The sequence below is a fragment of the Zootoca vivipara genome, chromosome 12 (genome assembly GCF_965207765.1).
Source record: "Zootoca vivipara chromosome 12, rZooViv2.hap1.1, whole genome shotgun sequence".
Classification (NCBI taxonomy): Eukaryota; Metazoa; Chordata; class Lepidosauria; order Squamata; family Lacertidae; genus Zootoca; species Zootoca vivipara.
Window position 1 is genome coordinate 32,306,464 of NC_142595.1, and position 19,618 is coordinate 32,326,081.

General features: G+C 41.1%; 1 protein-coding gene across 1 annotated transcript; it reads left to right on the top strand.

Moving 5' to 3' along the window:
- The first annotated feature begins 1,376 nt into the window (after positions 1-1,376).
- On the top strand, positions 1,377-9,955 carry LOC118094800 (vomeronasal type-2 receptor 26-like). The gene is made up of 6 exons (XM_035135481.2): positions 1,377-1,519; positions 2,200-2,326; positions 3,623-4,483; positions 5,396-5,623; positions 8,317-8,443; positions 9,063-9,955. The coding sequence occupies exons 1-6, from the start codon at positions 1,377-1,379 to the stop codon at positions 9,953-9,955; spliced, it is 2,379 nt and encodes a 792-aa protein (XP_034991372.2).
- Positions 9,956-19,618: the final 9,663 nt, after the last annotated feature.

The window sequence follows — 19,618 nt, forward strand, 5'->3', positions numbered from 1 at the left end:
TACCCATTGTCATAAGATTGAAGTCTATAGGTAATTTCACTTTAAAAACTTCATCAATAACCTTGAGGATTTCATTCCAAAATCCCCTTACCTCTGGGCATTCCCAATACATATGGGAGAACCATCCCTTGGCTTGTTCGCAGTGCCAGCAGTTAGGGTTCAATCCTGGTATCATATTAGCTAGCTGGGCCGGAGTTCTATACCAGTTTAGAAAGAATTTTAGTTCAAAGTCCTCTCTTTTTATTGTATAGCTGTGTTTTTAGTTTTCTGAGTTGTCCTTCATAGTTTTCAATGTAAGTCACTTTGGGTCACACTGTGACCACACTAATTGGTTTTGATACCAATTAGTCAGTTCTTTTTAAGATAACAGGTGTGTCTTACTAATTTGTAGTGAATCTCAACAAACATACAGATACTTACTTCTCAACATGACCCTAAATAAGCCCCCCCCCCTTTTTTACCTTCCCAGAGCTTAATTATCTGGCAGTCAGGTAATGATGCCATAGCATTATAAATAAGATATGACCTCAAAACAACAAAAACACTATTTTTGACAATCCCCTTGCTAATTCTCTGGCATTCAGATAATGCTGCCATAATATTACAGCAGAGCATATGTGATGATACATTAGCATAGAGTCTAGATGATGCTTGAAACTTTGCCAGAGCATAGGTCTTGGGAACCATTCTAAGGTTCACTGTTTACCATAATGGTTCTAGATATAGATAGGTAGCCATGTTGGTCTGCCGTAGTCGAAATAAAATTTTAAAAAATCCTTCCAGTAGCATCTTAGAGACCAACTAAGTTTGTTATTGGTATGAGCTTTTGTGGTATCTGAAGAAGTGTGCATGCACACGAAAGCTCATACCAATAACAAAACTTAGTTGGTATCTAAGGTGCTGCCATAATGGTGACGCAGGACTGATTGTAATCTATACTGAGATCTATCAAACATGTTTGCTTCTACTGTAATGTCTTGGCCCAATGCAATACTCCTGGGAGAGCTTTTCAGACATTTAATTATGACAAATTATTAGGCACCCTCACTCACATTGCCAAATCCCAAGTGTGTCTCTCTGTGTCTGTTTTAAATGAGATATCAGGCAAAGTCAATAACAATCTAAAAGCTGTTATATAATATGTCAGTGTCATTCGGTGTTGCAATGATGAATTATATGCTGCAGTCTGTTCATTGGGAAATCTTTCTTTAATGTAAAGGATCTAATGCCACTTTTTCAACCAGGTTGAAACTGGATAATAGATATTCTGCATCAAGACATAGGCAAATATGGCAGGGGTGTTTCTTTTCCTGTTGCTCATCCTGTCTCTGCAGCTGCCGAAAACTGAGTGCAAGGCACCCTCTGTTTTGTGTGACATGACTAATATCTTCCAGCTCCCATACCAGTATTATAAAGCAGGAGACATTACCATTGGAGCAATTGCAGCTTTGTATGGCTGCATATTTGATGACATATCATTCAGTGAACATCCAACAACCAAGTTTGTAGATGGACTTTTGTAAGGCTTTTTGTTTTGCTTTGCTTGTCTTTTGTTTTACCTTCTGAGTGCACTAAACCAGGTCATAACTGCTAAACGTGTGCAAGCCAAGCATTGGGATAATCAGAAAGCAGCATTGCAATTGTTTTTGCAAGTCAAATTCTGAAGGAATTTGAGAAGTTGTGTTCAACAGTGATAGGATTGGTCCCATTCTTGGATATGCCCACAGCCCAACTTTTCTTCTGAGTGGTTTATAATCGAGTAGTGCCTGTCATAGCCCCTGACATTCATGGACCCTTGATTGGGCAACCCAGCATAAACTAAGCCGGCGAGGGAGGGGGGAGTGGTATAACTCATACATTACTATAAAGGCTTGTTTTCCATTGGTTTCTTATTTTTGATGAGTCAGTAGAGAGAATACAATCTTAAGAATTCTGATAATATTTGCAGCCATGACAACTGGCATGCTGTCAAACAGATGTTATCAAACAGATGGTTGATGAAGGGCTCAATATCTGTCTTACACATAATGTAACTTTTCCTTTAGGGCAAGGACAAAATACTATCAGCATGTTTTGTCATTGGTATTTGCGGTGAATGAGGTCAATACGAATTCCAAATGGCAGCCTTGGCTTCCACATTTATGATAGTTATCTAAATGCAATGATGACTCATCAGAACACATTGAAACTTCTTTCCAGCTACAAAAGAATTGTTCCAAATTTTAAATGTGATAAGCAAAAGAATCTGATAGCTGTCATTGGGGGACTTGATTGTGAAATCTCCCTTTACATGGCTACACTCTTAGGCATCTACAAGATTCCACAGGTAGAATGTGTGTGTGGGGGGGGGATGATGACATGATTCTTTTCCAACTTTTATTTATGTGTTGTTCTACTATATCCATTTTCTTTTCTTTTTTGTTCTCTTCTGCAAGAAAGACAGAGAGTATAAAGGAGAGATGTGTTGTTGTTGTTTAGTTGTTTAGTTGTGTCCGACTCTTCGGGACCCCATGCACCAGAGCACGCCAGGCACTCCTGTCTTCCACTGTCTCCTGCAGTTTGGTCAGACTCATGTTCATAGCTTCAAGAACAATGTTCAACCATCTCATCCTCTGTCATCCCCTTCTCCTTGTGCCCTCAATCTTTGCCAACACCAGGGTCTTTTCCAGGGAGTCTTCTCTTCTAATGAGCTGGCCAAAGTATAATGCTCAAGATAATAGCAATTGTCAATTTCTTGCCATTCTCTGCTGGTAAGATAGGTGATTTATTGCATTTCATTCCAGCAGAGGAATAAAAAATAGAAATAAATAAGTTTAGATTATTATTTTTTGTTAGTCCCCTTTTCAGGGACATTTTATTAGCATTTCTCATGTGATTCCATCTACCAAGCATATGAGTTCATATGCCAAAACTGGGAGTCATCCAGACTTCCTTTTGTGCCATGTTTCTAGGCACAGGTTCAGGCTTTAAAGCTTTATGTTTGAGCAGGGTTTCCCCCCCCCCCCGGTCACTTTCCCTGGAAAATCAGCAAACATTGATTCGGTTTTCTGTTGACTGCTGTTTCCTCTGATTCAGCTATAAAATGTGGGCTTTCCTAGGGAAACTGCCAGGATGACAACAACAACAATCACTCAGACACAGAGCTTTAAAGTTTAGACCTGTACCTAGAAAGCATGCACCAAAGGAATATAAACCCTTAGTGGCATGACTGCCACTTTCCCTTCCAAGTAGTGTTAGAAACTAAGGGACAATGTGGAAAGTATAATGTGCTTACTCCTGATACTAGACGGCAGCAGGTTTTGATGCATAGAAAGCCTGAAAAGTAATCAACATTTTGCAGACACCCAACAAAGACCCATTGGCTACCCCCACCTAGTTTAGCTGGCCAGTTGAAGATGTTCCTGGTGTGACATGGCCACTGTTCACATGCTGCCAGCTTCTAGGAGCCACAGGTGAGAGCTGAGTTCAGGGTGGGGACCAAAGGTGGGCATACTAGCCCAGGAGACAAATGGTATGCCCCCCACCAGAACTGCTACACCTTCTCTTACACCCCATAAACCCCATTGCATTTTGTCAATGTATGATTATTTCGTGACAAATGTATTGTTTTCCTTTGATTTAGATTGCCTACTGTGTGAATGGTCCAGTGGTGGATGGTAAAAGCCAGCTCCCTCCATTTTACCGGATGGTACCGAATGAAGAATATCAATACGCAGGGATTGTCCGTCTTCTTCTTCATTTCCAGTGGACATGGGTTGGGATCCTTACAATGGAGAATGATAATGGAGACACATTTGTGCAGACTTTAATGCCAATGCTTTTGAAGTATGGGATCTGTATAGCCCTCAATACCAAAATACCAGCCATAACTCATGCTATAGATATGTTGAGTTCATTTGAATCTATCCTAGATAAGGCCAGTTATCTATCTGATCCAAAAATCACAGTATTGATTGTAAATGCAGAAAATCCCACAATGACATCTTTGACATGGACAATATATTTATACGCAATGTTGAAAGGCGTTGTAGAGACTTCCATAAGGAAAATTTGGATTATTACAGTCCAATGGGATTTTTCATCAGATACAATGCACAGAGCTTCAGATATACGAGTCTTTGATGGCGCATTGTCTTTTGCAATGCATTCAGATGAAGTGCCGGGGTTCAGAAAATATCTCCAGACCCTAGATCCAAACTCACCAAAAGGAGATGGTTTTATGAGAATATTCTGGGAACAGGTATTCAATTGCTTATTTCCTGATTCTAACACAGGGAAGGAAGATGCTAATATTTGCACCGGTGAAGAGAAGTTGGAGCAGATCTCTGGAACACTCTTTGAAATTAGTATGACTGGCCAAAGTTATAGCATCTACAATGCAATCCATGCCATAGCACATAGTTTACATAAGATGTACATGTTCAGGTCAAAACACAGAGCAACATTGGACAGCTTTAGTATTCCAAATCTACAACATTGGCAGGTAATGTTTCACATCAAAAGCACCTATATTGTAATATCTGTTTTGGTTCCTGATTGCACTCAATTTACTAGACACCAAATACGCACATATATAATTCAATTTTCCTTGAACATGTTGATTTATCCCATGCAATTAATTTCTCTTCAAAGGGGGTGATATTGGATTAGTCAAGTTTATAGTATACGGCAGGGGCCAGCAAACTTTTTCAGCAGTGGGCCGGTCTACTGTCCTTCAGACCTTGTGGGGGGCCGGACTATATTTTTTTTGGGGGGGGGGATGAACGAATTCCTATACCCCACAAATAACCCAGAGATGCATTTTAAATAAAAGGACACATTCTACTCATGTAAAAGCATGCTGATTCCCGGACCATCCGTGGGCCAGATTTAGAAGGCAGTTGGGCCGCATTCGGCCCCCGGGCCTTAGTTTGGGGAACCTGGTATACAGTAACTTTTTTCCCTTCTGCAATTAGAAAAGACAATTCTTAAAGACTATGAAACTCATTAATGTTACAATGAATAATCAAAGCACTGTCTCTCTCTCTCTCTCTCTCTCTCTCTCTCTCTCTCTCTCTCTCTCTCTCTCTCTCTCTCACACACACACACACACACACACACACACACACACACACACTGTTGCTAGAATGTATCTCTTCACTCTCATACCTTGATAGACAACTGCTGCCAAATCTGTAAAGTCTTTGGGACCAGTAAAAAGGCTCTCTCTTCTCTGTTTGAGTTATTATGAATTTTAATGTATAAAGCTTTTTTTTAAAAAAAAATTGGTATTATTTAGCAATTATGATATGTTTTCATTTCCTTATAACCCATTCTAGGATCACTATATGATGAAGGGCAGGGTACAAATTCAACAAATGAAAAAATAAGCATTCCTTGTCCCTTTTCATTCTAGCTTCACTCTTTCCTAAGGGGGATCTCATTCAACAACACTGCTGGAGACACAGTATCTTTTAATGAGAATAGTGAATTAGCAGCTGGATATGATATAATAAACTGGGTTACTTTCCCAAACCAATCTTTTGTAAGAGTGAAAGTTGGAAGGCTGGAGCCACAACCTATAATGGATAAAGAGTTTGTCATTGTTGAGGAGGCTATCACATGGCACTACATGTTCAACAAGGTGGGTTCTAAGTATAGCATAAGAGAAAATGTTTAACAAGAAGTGTTTCAGTATTGAACTTTGATAAGACCTCCCAGACTGCCATGCATGGGGGCTATATCAAAATTCCACAAAGCTATTGATTAAAGACAGAGTGATAAATTTTGTACTGTGTCTGGATTAATGCAGCATTCCTATTTAATTGCGACAAGTGGTGGCATAGGAAGGGGGGATAAGGTGGGTGCAGGAGCCTGCAGCACGCCCGAGCCACACGTCTCTCCTGGGGAGTGATGCGAATACTTGGGCACCTGCAGGCTCTGTGCTGCCCCAAACGGCAACGTGGGGTTTCTGCCCCTGCTTGCCCCATCCCGTGGGTGACTTGCCCTGCCCCTGGGTATAGGGCATTTGCGCTGCCCTGGGTGCCCAAGCAGCTAGCTACGCGGCAGGTGACAAGGAAATTAGGTCAGATAGTGTAGGGTTTCCTGAAAGTTACCTCCAGGTTAGATTGGTACCATGTTTCTCATATTATAAGACATGTCTTATATTAATTTTTTCCTCAAAAAACCACAACATGGCTTATTTTCAAGGGATGTCTTATTTTTTAATAAAGTGCATGCGGGCGCTGTTTGCCGGGCTTGTCAAGCCCAGCAAACAGCACCCGCCGATCTTCGGTGACAGGCGGGGGTGGGGGGAGAGCGGAGAACGATCTCCGCTTTCCCCACCCCACCCCGCCCGTCACACAGCACAGGTCCGAAGATCGGCGGGCGCTGTTTGCCGGGCTTGTCAAGCCCAGCAAGGAGCACCCGCCGATCTTCGGTGACAGGCGGGGGTGGGGGGAGAGCGGAGAACGATCTCCGCTTTCCCCCCCACCCCGCCCGTCACACAGCACAGGGCCGAAGATCGGCGGGCGCTGTTTGCCGGGCTTGTCAAGCCCAGCAAGGAGCGCCCGCCGATCTTCGGTGACAGGCGGGGGTGGGGGGAGAGCGGAGAACGATCTCCGCTTCCCCCCCACCCCCGCCTGTCACACAGCACAGGTCCGAAGATCGGCGGGCGCTGTTTGCCGGGCTTGTCAAGCCCAGCAAGGAGCGCCCGCCGATCTTCGGTGACAGGCGGGGGTGGGGGGAGAGCGGAGAACGATCTCCGCTTCCCCCCCACCCCCGCCTGTCACACAGCACAGGTTCGAAGATCGGCGGGCGCTGTTTGCCGGGCTTGTCAAGCCCAGCAAGGAGCGCCCGCCGATCTTCGGCTCTGTCCCCCGATGCGCTACGGCTCGGGGAAGCAGGCAGGGAGCTCCTGCTGGGTCCCGCGGCTTCGCCTCTTGCTCGGTCTGGGCTTTGCGATAGTGCTTATTTTCGGGGTATGTCTTATTTTTCACCAACCCTTTGAAATCCTGTCATGGCTTATTTTTTGGGGATGCCTTAAAATATGAGAAACACGGTATCATGCATTCATCATGCCCTTGAAGAGCATTCAGAAGCTTCAAATTGGTTCAAAATATGAATTTCACACTGAGCTGGAGCCACCTCATGATATCATTTTGAACTGATCTTGGACTATATTCACTGTTTGTTAATTGCTTATGCCAGAGGTAGGGAAATCATTTTGGCCAATGCAGAGATCATAATTTTCCTCACCCCATACAAGCAAATTTTGACAGTCACCTGGCATCACAATTATGTCTGGTGAACTTTCCCCACCCCCCTAAGGGGATCTTGCAGAAGCTATTTTATGTAGTGCTTTGAAAAATGTTTCTGAAGAGCAAAAACCAGCCATTTGAAAGGGGCTTCTGAAGATCTGACAAAGTGCATAGGCAGTTTGCATAGGACTTGACAGGCACTGTCAATCAGCTGGTCAGTGTGGTGCCTCAACACCCTTTTGGCTGAGTCACGATTTACATGCCAAAGATGGTATAAGGCAAGTGGGCCTTGCTTGGCCAAAATTTCCTCATGGGCCAAAAAGGGATGGCTGGTGGGCCTAATTAGGCACATGAGCTTGATGTTCTCCACTGCTTCTTTACAGAGGACGCTGGTTTTGAGCTTTAAAGAAGTTGGGAAGAAAAAATGTGCTAGTGTGTGGGGTGAAGCAAGGAAAAAGGGAGGAAGTCTACCAGCACACAGACATATGAATCCTGCGTCTGACCATTTTTGCATATAAATCCTTCCTCAGTAGCACTCTTAGCCAACTAGAGTCTGATGCAAACAATTGATTGATTTTGACGTTTTTCAAAAATCATCAAGTGTCTGATCCTTTCCATTCATTTACAGTGGAGTCATATATCTGTAAGATCTATTGAGATCAAGGTGACTTACTCTCAATCCCAGATCAGTGCTGGATTTAGGGTGATGTGGGTGGTTCCGTGCACATGGTGCTGAGCCAAGGGGGAACAAAATTTAGAAGATCCATAAATGAGAAGATCCATTTGAGGGGCACCAAACAGTATTACGAAAGATTGCCAAAGTCTTCGCTTGCCCATATGAGTGTATAATGCAAGTGTGGGGAATTTTTAATCCTCCCGATGTTGAACTACAACTCCTTTTATATTTGGCCATTGGCCATGCTTGCTAGGGTTGATGAGCGTTGCAGTCCAGCAAGATCTGGAGAGCCAAAGGCTCAACACACCTGATTTAAAGATTTACAGTCTTCCTTTAAAACTTTGTTTCTTGTTGTTAAGCAAGTACAAGAACAATTAATTTTCCTCCTCGGTTTATGGATAGATGCTGCCTGTTGCCATGTGTAATGAAAAGTGCCACCCAGGCTACAGAAGAAAAAAGAAAGAGGGTGAGCCATTTTGCTGCTACGATTGTGTTCCATGTCCAGATGGAAAGATTTCATACGAAAAGGGTAGGAAATACAGTGTTGTTTATTACAGCCTAATAAACCGAGTGCATTTGGTAATATACTAAATTTGTTTCTCATTTCCACTCACTAAGAGTAACCAGTAGTAATTTCTCAGCTTCTCTACTTGAATGATCTTCTACTAGTCTCTGATAGGCCTTAGAAGGTGATGCTGTTTGAAATGTTGCATATGGTCTGTTGTTAAAGCAGAACCATGAAATAACTAAAAATATTTTCATGCTTAAGCAGTCTACATATGACTTGTTCTGCATATTTTAGTTTTGAACTCTCAAGTAAATGTGAAAACAGGACATAATGGTACTTATGTGATAAGGATATGCTGAAGTGACACAGAAAGGATTTTTTCCACCTATTCCTAGTTTTCCAGTCTATGGATTCTTAAAAATCCTATTGGAGTGCTTGCTGAGTTCTGTTTAAATTAAATTTGCATCATAAATGTGGGAAATAAATTTAGAGCTATCTTGAGGAGGACAATATCATTTTTAGAAACTTCTTTTAATTACTCATAATTGAAGGGCCATGTTTATATTGAACAGAACGGAGCTTGCTGACAGTAGTGAATGAGGAATTTATACTGACACATGATTTGTTCTATTTTTTTCAGACATGGATGATTGTGTACAATGCCCAGAAGATAAATTTGCAAACAGAAACAGAGACAGATGCCTTCCTAAGGTCATAGACTTCCTCTCTTTCTCAGAACCATTGGGCATCACTTTATCTGTTTTTAGTTTGACATTTTCACTAATTACAGCTTTGGTGCTAGGCATTTTCATCAAGTACAAAGACACTCCCATCATTAAAGCCAACAATCAGAACCTCTCTTTCTCACTCCTGACCTCTCTATTTCTATGCTTCCTCTGTTCCTTCCTGTTCATTGGCAAGCCCCAGTCAGTGACCTGCTGTTTACGGCAAACTGCTTTTGGCATAATCTTTTCAGTAGCTGTTTCTTGTGTACTGGCAAAAACTATCACTGTGGTTATTGCATTCATGGCTACCAAGCCAGGGTCCAGCATGAGGAAGTGGGTTGGGAAAAGACTCACTAATTCGATTCTTATTGGTTGCTCTCTTATTCAAGTCATTATTTGTGCTATATGGTTTTGTACAGCTCCTCCGTTCCCAAATTTAGACATGAACTCATTGGCTGAAAAAATCATAGTAGAATGCAGTGAAGGGTCAAACACAATGTTTTATTGTGTTCTGGGATACTTGGGATTTCTGGCCATTATCAGCTTCACCGTGGCTTTCCAGGCCAGGAGATTGCCAGACAGTTTTAATGAAGCCAAATTCATCACTTTCAGCATGTTGGTCTTCTGCAGCGTTTGGTTGTCCTTTGTTCCCTCTTACTTGAGCACAAAAGGAAAATACATGGTGGCAGCAGAGATTTTCTCCATCTTGGCCTCCAGTGCTGGGTTACTTGGTTGTATCTTTGCTCCCAAATGCTATATAATTATCCTGAGACCAGATCTGAACACCAAGAACAAGCTAATAAGGTAAAATATGCAGGAATTTGGTCTGGCAGGAGTTAAGCTTTTGTTCCTAAGAATCATGTGAAATATTATGCTTTTGCTCACAATTAATAAAGGGCCAGGGTGATGACTCATGATGAGTGACCTGTAGTTAGAAATGCTGGTAGAAAAGGTGTAGCTGAGTGGTAGCACTATGGCTTTGCATGTCCCAGCTCAATTCCCTGCTTCTCTAGGTAGGGTTGGGAGCGACTCTGCCAGTCAATGTAGACAAGGTGAGATCAAATAATATGATTCTATATAAGATGTCCTGATTGAATGTTTGAACTTAAAGCACAGTATATATACATCAGAATTTGAAGAGAATTATAAGAGAAGAGAAAATGATAAATTTGATATTGAAAATATAGTAAATATTTCCAGATATTATGTATATGTAGAATTTGATATAAAACAGGGGTTCCCAAACTTGGGTTGCCAGCTATTTTTGGACTACAATTCCCATCATCCCTGACCACTGATCCTGCTAGCTAGGGGTGATGGGAGTTGTAGTCCAACAGCAGCTGGAGTCCCAAGTTTGGGAAACCCTGATGTAGAGCATTTCATTAAATAGACATCTATTTATGCCTCCCTCCCCCTCTCTTTTTCCTTATTCTGCAAAAAGAAAATGCAGATTCTTAATCTGAAGCATCTTATGATGTTGAATAACTAACACAGGGGAGTTGGAACCACATAGGAAAATAAGTATTCCAGAGACAAAGGTTGACGGAACTAGGCCATATTTATTAATTTAACACAAGAGATTGGCAGGAAGGATACAAGGTATGAAATACTAATGGCACATGACAAGATGGACAAACCAACCATGCCAAGGGTAAGATGTAGTATCCTAGTATGATGGTAGGCAAAGCATTCCTACTTAGAATCCCAAAAATCAGCCAGCAAATGTCTGCACTGAATAATGGTTCGGAGGGTGGGTGCCATAAAACCCCAAGAAGGCCAAGCTAGAAGCTAGGGTGGGCTTAAATGTCAACCCTGCCTCCATTGTTCTGGTGCAGTATGCATGAGCATGAATAAGACCAAATGCCAAACCTAATAATAATAATAATAATAATAATAATAATAATAATAATGTATTTCTACCCTGCCCATCTGGCTGGGTTTCCCCAGCCACTCTAGGCGGCTTTCAACAGAACATAAAAAACAAAATAAAACTTCAAACATTAAAAACTTTCCTAAACAGGGCTGCCTTCAGGTGTCTTCTAAAAGTCAGATATTCTCCTTGACATCTGTTGGGAGGGCGTTCCACAGGGTGGGAGCCATTACCGAGAAGGCCCTCTGCCTGGTTCCCTGTAACCTCACTTCTCACAGTGAGGGAACTGCCAGAAGGCTTCCGACACTGGACCTCAGTGTCCAGGCTGAACAATGGGAGTGGAGACGCTCCTTCAGGTATACTGGGCTGAGGCCGTTTAGGGCTTTAAAGGTCAGCACCAACACTTTGAATTGTGCTCGGAAGTGTACTGGGAGCCAATGTAGGTCTTTCATACATCCAAGGAGCACAGAGTGGCCCCTCTCTGCTTCCAAGGGGATCAACGGTTGCAGCCCCTCACACTCCGCCTTTGTCCCCGGCAGCCAGAGCATGCTCCCCCACCAGCCATTGCTGAGAATTCCCCTCAGCTCACAGAATTGAGGGGTGGCTTTCCCTCCAAATAGGGCAACTTAGAATGGGCCAATCAGAGGATCCACTTGGAGGGCCTCTGGCTAGATGGGCATTGGTTGCTGCTCCCTCCAGCCTTGAAGCAAATTTCCAAAGGCTGGTTGTGTGAGGCTTCCGCAGCGCAGTCAGCTGAAGAGCACCCCCCCCTTTACATTATTCCATTTACACTTCAGGTCAATTACTTATCATGCTTTTAAAATGTATTTTTCCTTTCCAGATTCTGCTTGACATTGCTTTTCCCCTAGGTCTTTAACCAATGGTTTTCTTGTACCTCCTGATCTGGCTATGGTTGCTAATGGTTGCCGTATTTGGAATGGGAAGGGTTAGGGTTAGGGAAATCAGCAGGTTGGGAGGTTTTGCCTTATCCATAGCCAAACGTCACAACTGTTAAAGTATTGGAGGGAACCAGGTCTTCAAACATAGGGTGAAGTGGTGCATCACCCACCATTGTATCAGATGTGTATTCATGATACCCCATTAGAAGGGTCTTGGGGGAAGTCCCTATCTAGAAGCTAAGCTTAGGACAGATAGACCATAGGGCTTCCAGCTGTAGCCTTAGGTTGGCCAACTCAGTAGATCAGTGTCCTGGGGACATAGACCCTGAAGCAGTTCCAGTACTCTAGCAAGAAGCTGGAATGGATATACACACAATGCCGGAGCCAAAGTGCCACCTATACCTGTAATCAATAAAGTTGTGGCCATATTTATCCAGATAGTTGTCCGCTTGAGTTTGTACCGTCACACCTCACATAGTATCAGGCCAGGAAGGGGAGGCACAGTAAAAGAGGAAGAGAATTCTCTCAGGAACATGCTTTGCGATCACAGCATGCCTCTGACAGCTGGCTCAAGAGATGGGAGAGTTGAGATCCTTCTTTCAATCCACATCAGTAGATCACTGGTTTGGGATGAATTATTTTGATTGGCAGATCCTTTAGTTGTTACATTTTAATAAATATAACCTGTTATCCATCTTGCTTGCCCCATGTCTTCTTGTATGTGTTGGCAATGAGCTTCCTATTATACACCAATATGCATACTCAGAAGTGTGGTAAGCCACACTTTGAATAGAATCTAAAAGATAGTTTCTTGGTAAACTTTCAATTAATCTTAAGATTGTTTGAATATATCATGCAATCTTCTGGGCATTTATTTTACAGAATGTAGGGTTGCCGTGTGTGTGTGTGTGTGTGTGTGTGTGTGTGTGTGTGTGTGAGAGAGAGAGAGAGAGAGAGAGAGAGAGAGAGAGAGAGAGAGAGAGAGAGAGAGAGAGAGAGAGAGAGTTGCTGAGCTTTTTTTTTGGTGAACATCCACCCACCAAAAAAGAAAATGTTTTGGGGGCTTTGGGGGATTTTTATGGGTTTTTCTCTTAATTACCCCCCTTGCCATATGCCCAGGTTTTCCCAGACATTTTGTGCATGCATGCATGCACACACACACACACACACGGGATACTTTGAAGGAAGGGTGGAATAATGAATAAATAAATAGCCCGCCAAAAAAATTCTTTCACTTTCTTTCTTAAAGACCAACACAACAAAATTATTTATTTATTTTTGACCTATGTAAAACAGTATATTGTATTATGGTAAATTGGAATAAAGTACATGCAGTAGTGAAAGTAAAATTACAGTGCATTCTATTTGGAAAGAAAAGAAAAAAAGGGTGTATATTAGGCAAAACTGTGTACAAAATAAGCATAGAAAGAGAAAGGCACACTAGAATTTTCATGATATTTTTTTAAAGCAACTACCGGGAAAGCATAATTTTCATTTTTATATATCTCAAATTTGTTGAGACGTAACTTTAAAATAAGTATTCCCCTAAAGAATTGTGTTTCATAGAGACAAACATGTTTGCTGGAGCAATACCACAGAGGAACTTTTTGAAAACAGGTAATTTTCATCCACCTCCCTCAATCATTAAATTGAGTGTGGTCAGTTTTGCTCCCTCTTGAATACACTGCCCAAGTTGTGCAGGCACTAGCAAAACAAATAATCAAGAGCATAGTGAGTGGTATAAATACCCCTGCACTGCTGCAACCTGGGGCTCCAATATACGAGGCTTTAAGGTTTGTACTGCAGGCTGCAGAGTAGAGTATCAGTAAAGTGGAATCAGACTGGCATACTCCTGGGCGTTCTATGGAAGATGGGGAAACAAGGAATTTGGTGTTTTGAGGAAAGATTTGCATTTGCGATATTACTGGTCTTGTTGCATATTATGATGCCTCATATGGCACACAAGAGTAATCATTGCATTATTAGTGATCCCATCACTGTTCGTCAGAGGTATCTGCAATCTGGTGATCTCATAATTGGTGGAATTATTTATCAGTTTTTGCTGCCTGATCAACTACATAACTTTGATAAAGACCCTCATGGTGAATTGATTGAAGAAACTCTGTAAGCCTGCCTTCCTGTCTTCCCTCCGTCCCTCCCTTCTATTAAATAGAGCTTTCCAGGTCATATATTCACACATGGATTGAAATTAGCAACAATAATATGTGAACTGTTTTCTTTGCGTAGAGTATATGCATGGACTACAGACAGTAAAAGAGCATGTATTAGTGGAATTCCTCCTGCATAGCTTTGCTCTGCTCTTTCTAGGGAAAGGTTTGGACAAAGGTCCGTATGTGTGTGTGTGTGTGTGTGTGTGTGTGTGTGTGTGTGTGTTGTCCTCGCACTTTTCCCTGGAAAACTTGTATTTTACTGTTGAATCAGAACAAATTGGAATCCATGGAAAATCTGCTGTGATTCAGCAGTAAAACACAGGTTTTCCTGGATAAAGCACTGGGACAAAAAAACAAGAACCCACTGAGAGCTGGACCCAGAAACCTCGGACCCGTGCCCAGAAATGCAGCCAAAAAGGAAGTGTGGATGAGCCCAGAGTGTGGGCAGAGGCAATTTAAGTCTCTCCTTTGCTGTGACCTTGGTAAAAATTTGCCTGTGCTGTTATGTGCGAATATATACTGAAATCATGGCTGAGAAAGGAGAGCTTAAATTAAGCTTCCCTTCCCAAATGCTATGGTGTTCATGATAACCCCTACACACACACACACACACACACACACACACACACACACACACACACACTCATGTTTGGCATTTAATTTTTAAGCCCTCATGGTGTGAATACCAATCATGCCATAGTTATAGAAAATTGTGCATTAAAGGGAGAAAAAAAATATTTTTCATTTCAGTTTTCTGACAGGACAGTTTCCATCGTGAATTCAAGCTTTTAAAAAATTAAGCCCTCAGCTATATCAGAAACCAAATATTTTGCTACTGAAAATAATCTTTGAAATAATTAACTGAAAAGTTGAGTTACATCTCCTGCAGCATATGGTCCTGGTGAAGAGCAACACTGTAAAAGTTTTACAAAGAATAAAGTCTTACTTTATGTTCCATTCAAATCTCATTATAGTATACTGACTAAGAACTATCTGCACACCCTAGCATTGGTGTATGCTGTGAAGGAGATAAATGAAAGCCACTATATCTTACCAAATGTTACCTTGGGCTTCCATATCTATGAATGTTATTCCATTGCACATTGGACCTACCTTGGCGTATTGCAACTTCTCTCAGCAGAGAACAGATTTTTCCCCAACTATAGGTGTGGTGTTCAGAACCAACTGATGGCTGTCATTGGGGCTCTTTATTCTGAAACCTCCCTCCACATGGCAACACTATTGGGCATGTACAAAGTTCCACAGGTAGGATATATCATGGCCACTAAGAGGCCCCAACCCCAGACACATATAACTTTGTGCTGTGGATACATCATGTTTGAGATAAGCTTTCAGACCTGCACATAAGACATACAGCAAAGCTAAATGACAAAGTCTTTGATCTTTGTTTGTGGTTTTGAGCCCCATGATGGGTGAAAGATTCCTGCATTACAAGGATATCTACAGTAAAGCCACTTGTAACAGGGGGCTGGACTAGATGGCACTTGTGGTCCCTTCCAACTCCACAATTCTGTTAGGCAAAATGTATTTGGCCATCACTGTGCACACCCCTATAGAAATGTTATATAAATACATTATAAATGTAAATAATTATACAGTCAGACCTCATGTTACATGCGCTGCAGGTTACGTCTTTTCAGGTTACGGACTCTCCAAACCTGGAAGTCCCGGAATGGGTTACTTCCGGGTTTGGTGCGTGTGCATGTGCAGAACCGTTAAATGGCTTCAGGATGCAGCGATGTTGCGAACGGGCCTCCAGAATGGATCCCGTTTGCAAGCAGAGGTACCAGTGTATAAAAAAAATAAAATTATAAAATTATACTTACAGATTATAAAAAAACTAATAATTAACTTATAAATAATAATTAGAACTGTGGTGACATTTAAAATCAATATTTATTACTAATGCAAAATAGAAACACGTTAGAATGTGGATTCAAATTATACAGATATTTAGTAATGGTCAGTTGTTATTACTTCAGGGAATCAAAATGCACACTCAGGCTTCTTTACTTCTCTGAATATATCCCATTCCAACCTCTCCCCCTTATATCTTTCCACAGTTCACATATGGCTCTGTTCCACTGATACTTGATAAAGCTGAAACTTATTCATTCTACCAGATGGTCCCAAATGAAACCTATGAGCATAAAGCGATTCTCCTGTTGCTTTTGCACTTCCAATGGACATGGGTTGGAGTCATTGCCACAAATGATGAGAATGGAGATAGATTTGTATGGACAATAACAGCAATGTTTCCCCAACGGGGAATCTGTTTTTCCTTCATAGAAAGAATTGAAGTAATTTATGTCAATGATCTGTATAGAGGTATAGGTTCAATGGTGAGAATATATAATGTTTCCATGGAGAGCAATGCCAATGCAGTTGTTGTTTATGCAGAAAACATAATCAATTTCAGATGGTTATTATACATTCCAGAAATTGAATATGATATAATGCCGCCCAAATGTAAAGTGTGGATTCTAACAGTCCAGCAGGAACTCAGTTCATACCCTTATCAAAAGGGTTGGGATTTACAAGTCATCCAAGGTGCTTTGGGCTTCACCATTCAGTCCAATGAAGTATTAGGATTCCACGATTTCCTACAGACCAGAAACCATCTGGGGACCAAAGAAGATGGTTTTATCAGTGATTTCTGGGCACAGGCATTCAGGTGTCTTTTACCACATATATTTGTTAGCACAGAGGGTGAGACGTCCTGCACTGGAAATGAGAAGCTGGACAGCCTCCCTGGGGATTTTTTTGAAATGAAGATGGTTGGCCACAGCTACAACATCTACAATGCTGTCCATGCTGTGGCCCATGGCTTGCATGCCATGCAATTATTCAAACACGGAAGAAGGATGAAACTTCAGGATCTGCAGCCATGGCAGGTAAGGGCCCAAGCAAGAAAATATGAGTTAGCACAGTGTGTGTGTGTGTGTGTGTGTGTGTTTAACAAACAAAGTATTCTTTTCTCCTATCACAATCAAATATATCATCCTGATATTTCTAAAACAATCCAAAGGAGGGGAATGAATTCTCATGGACCCTCTATTCCCTTCTCCTTCATCTACACCCTTCTTTTCTGATCAAGGAATCAGAAATGAATTATTTGATAACGTGATAGCTTTTAGTCCAGAATAAGAGCAATCTGTGCAAGTAATATTGTGAATGATGAGTGGTGAAGAGTCCAACATTAGGAGTGGGATAAAATGCAGCTCCAACCATTGCTTTTTCCATAGTGAAACAGTGGCCTATTGCTGGGAAGAAGCATATATGGGATATATATGGCATTTTCCAGAACAACATGAGAGATATACTTTTGTGCTGTATTACTTCATGTTTCTTATTTTGGCATACTTTTTATACCACAGGCCTTTTGCTAGGCAAAACAAAATAGTCCATATATATCCTTTGGGCCAACAGGTCTCCAATTTATTCACCAGTCTCCTATGCATTAATAGAATGGTGTTCTTCAGTCAACGATGTTTTGAATAATAGGTCCTCTTGAGTCTGCCCAGTAGATCTTGTATAATTTCTGTGAAGTGGAGTAATAGTACTGATATTACTAGAAAATAATTTCATATGTAAGCCTTTGAAATCTTTGAAGAAAATATAATTTCTTTCTCATCTTAGCTCCACCACTTTGTGAAGAGAGTCTCATTTAATAACAGTGCTGGAGATGAGATTTCTTTTGACCAGAATGGAGAACTGGAAGCTGGATTTGATATTATCAACTGGGTCATTTTCCTAAATCAGTCCTTTCGAAGAGTGAAAGTTGGCAGATTGCAAGCCAGACATTAATGAAGGTGCCATCACATGGCACAGTGGTTTCAAGCAGGTAATTTCAAGTAATTTTGAAAGTTTGCCACGTAAGACCAAACACTAAGGGAGCTTTCGTGAGGATGGGAACCCACCACAAATTATGCCATCTTAAAGTAAGCAATCATAAAGTACATAGGATCGAACTTCCATGCAGGAGCAGGGCTACTCATGGTTGAGTTTCTTGAGCTCAGCAGAGAGAAAACAAGACTTTAAGATACAGTTAGAATTACACCAGAGAAAAGGAGCAGATCCCACATTGATCTGATCATTTTTAATTGTTCAGCCATCAATTGTTGAACAATACCAGCAGTCATTGGGAGATCCAAAAGTATTTTTACTACCCTGGATGCTTTGGATTCTCTGTTTAATATTAGCAACTCAGTTTAATATTTCCTTTTCTTTTTTATAATTATTATTACAGATTTTCTTGGTTTACAAATGTAATTTCCACCTCAAAATCAGTGCTGTAATGTGTTATCTCATTTAAAAAAAAATCATTTTTCATGGCTAGCAATAGCCACTTTACTTTCTTTGTCTTCAGTTTTTCTTCAGTTCAATGAGACAGCTGAACAGCAATTCCTATATCCCAGACATCGCCAAGAACCTGTAATCATGGATATTGCCCTTTTTGGCTTCTAACAATGTGAACACATTTGAAAACATTGAGTTCCTGATTCTTTCCATTTGTATATAGTTGCAAGGGGTTGCAAACATTGGCGTAGCCACGATTTATGTTAGCAGGGGGGAAAAGAACCTCAGTTAGTTAAGTATTTTAATTGATTTTTATTTATTTATTGGGGGGCAGCTACCCATGGTATACACCCATGGTTGCAAAGTAGCGTAAAAGTTTCTATTTATTTGAACAAAAGGGCACATATCAAAATGATGACTTTAAACAAAGCTAGATCCTTCATGTTGACTAGGATAACATTCTAAATTTTAAGATGGAACAGAGGTTGATATGCGTACTAAATTATAATCAGAATAGACTCACCGAAATCAGTAGACCCATTGAAATCAGTAAATTAAGACACTGCCATTGCTTTGCTGAAATCAAGTCATGTATTCAGTTTTCTATCTTTCCACCATTTTATGTTGAAAATTGATGGGAGAAGACGGAAAAGTAAAAGAAAGAGGGGGGGAGAGATAGCTATAATTTTGAGCCCCCGTGATATATTCAGAAATATAGAGGGAATTGAATTTGTGTAAAATGTCTATGTAGTTGCCCAAATATATTTGCTGAATAATTTTTGTTTGTCATTTTGAAATTTCTGGGTTAGCCATTATGTGTTTCACTGGTATGTAATGACAAGGTTTTCATTATTTTCTGTCATTTATGCAAAGGCCCAGCCTATTTCTGTATGTTCAGACAAGTGCCATCCAGGTTATAGCAAGAAAATGAAGGAAGGGGCACCATTTTGCTGCTATGATTGCATCCCATGTCCAAATGGGAAGGTTTCAAGCCTTGAGGGTAAGGCCTTTGGTGTACAAGGTTATCATAACCCAAAAAAGATCTGTGAAACAAATGACAGTTGAGGAGAGAGGACACAGATTCCCACCTTCCCCGTCCCTTGACAGCAGAAGGAGTAAAAATACTGGTTTTCATTAAAGGGTGGGTGAAAATACTGGTTTTTATTAAAGAGTGGGTGGAAATATTGTGTAGTTGTTGTTATTTATTGTAA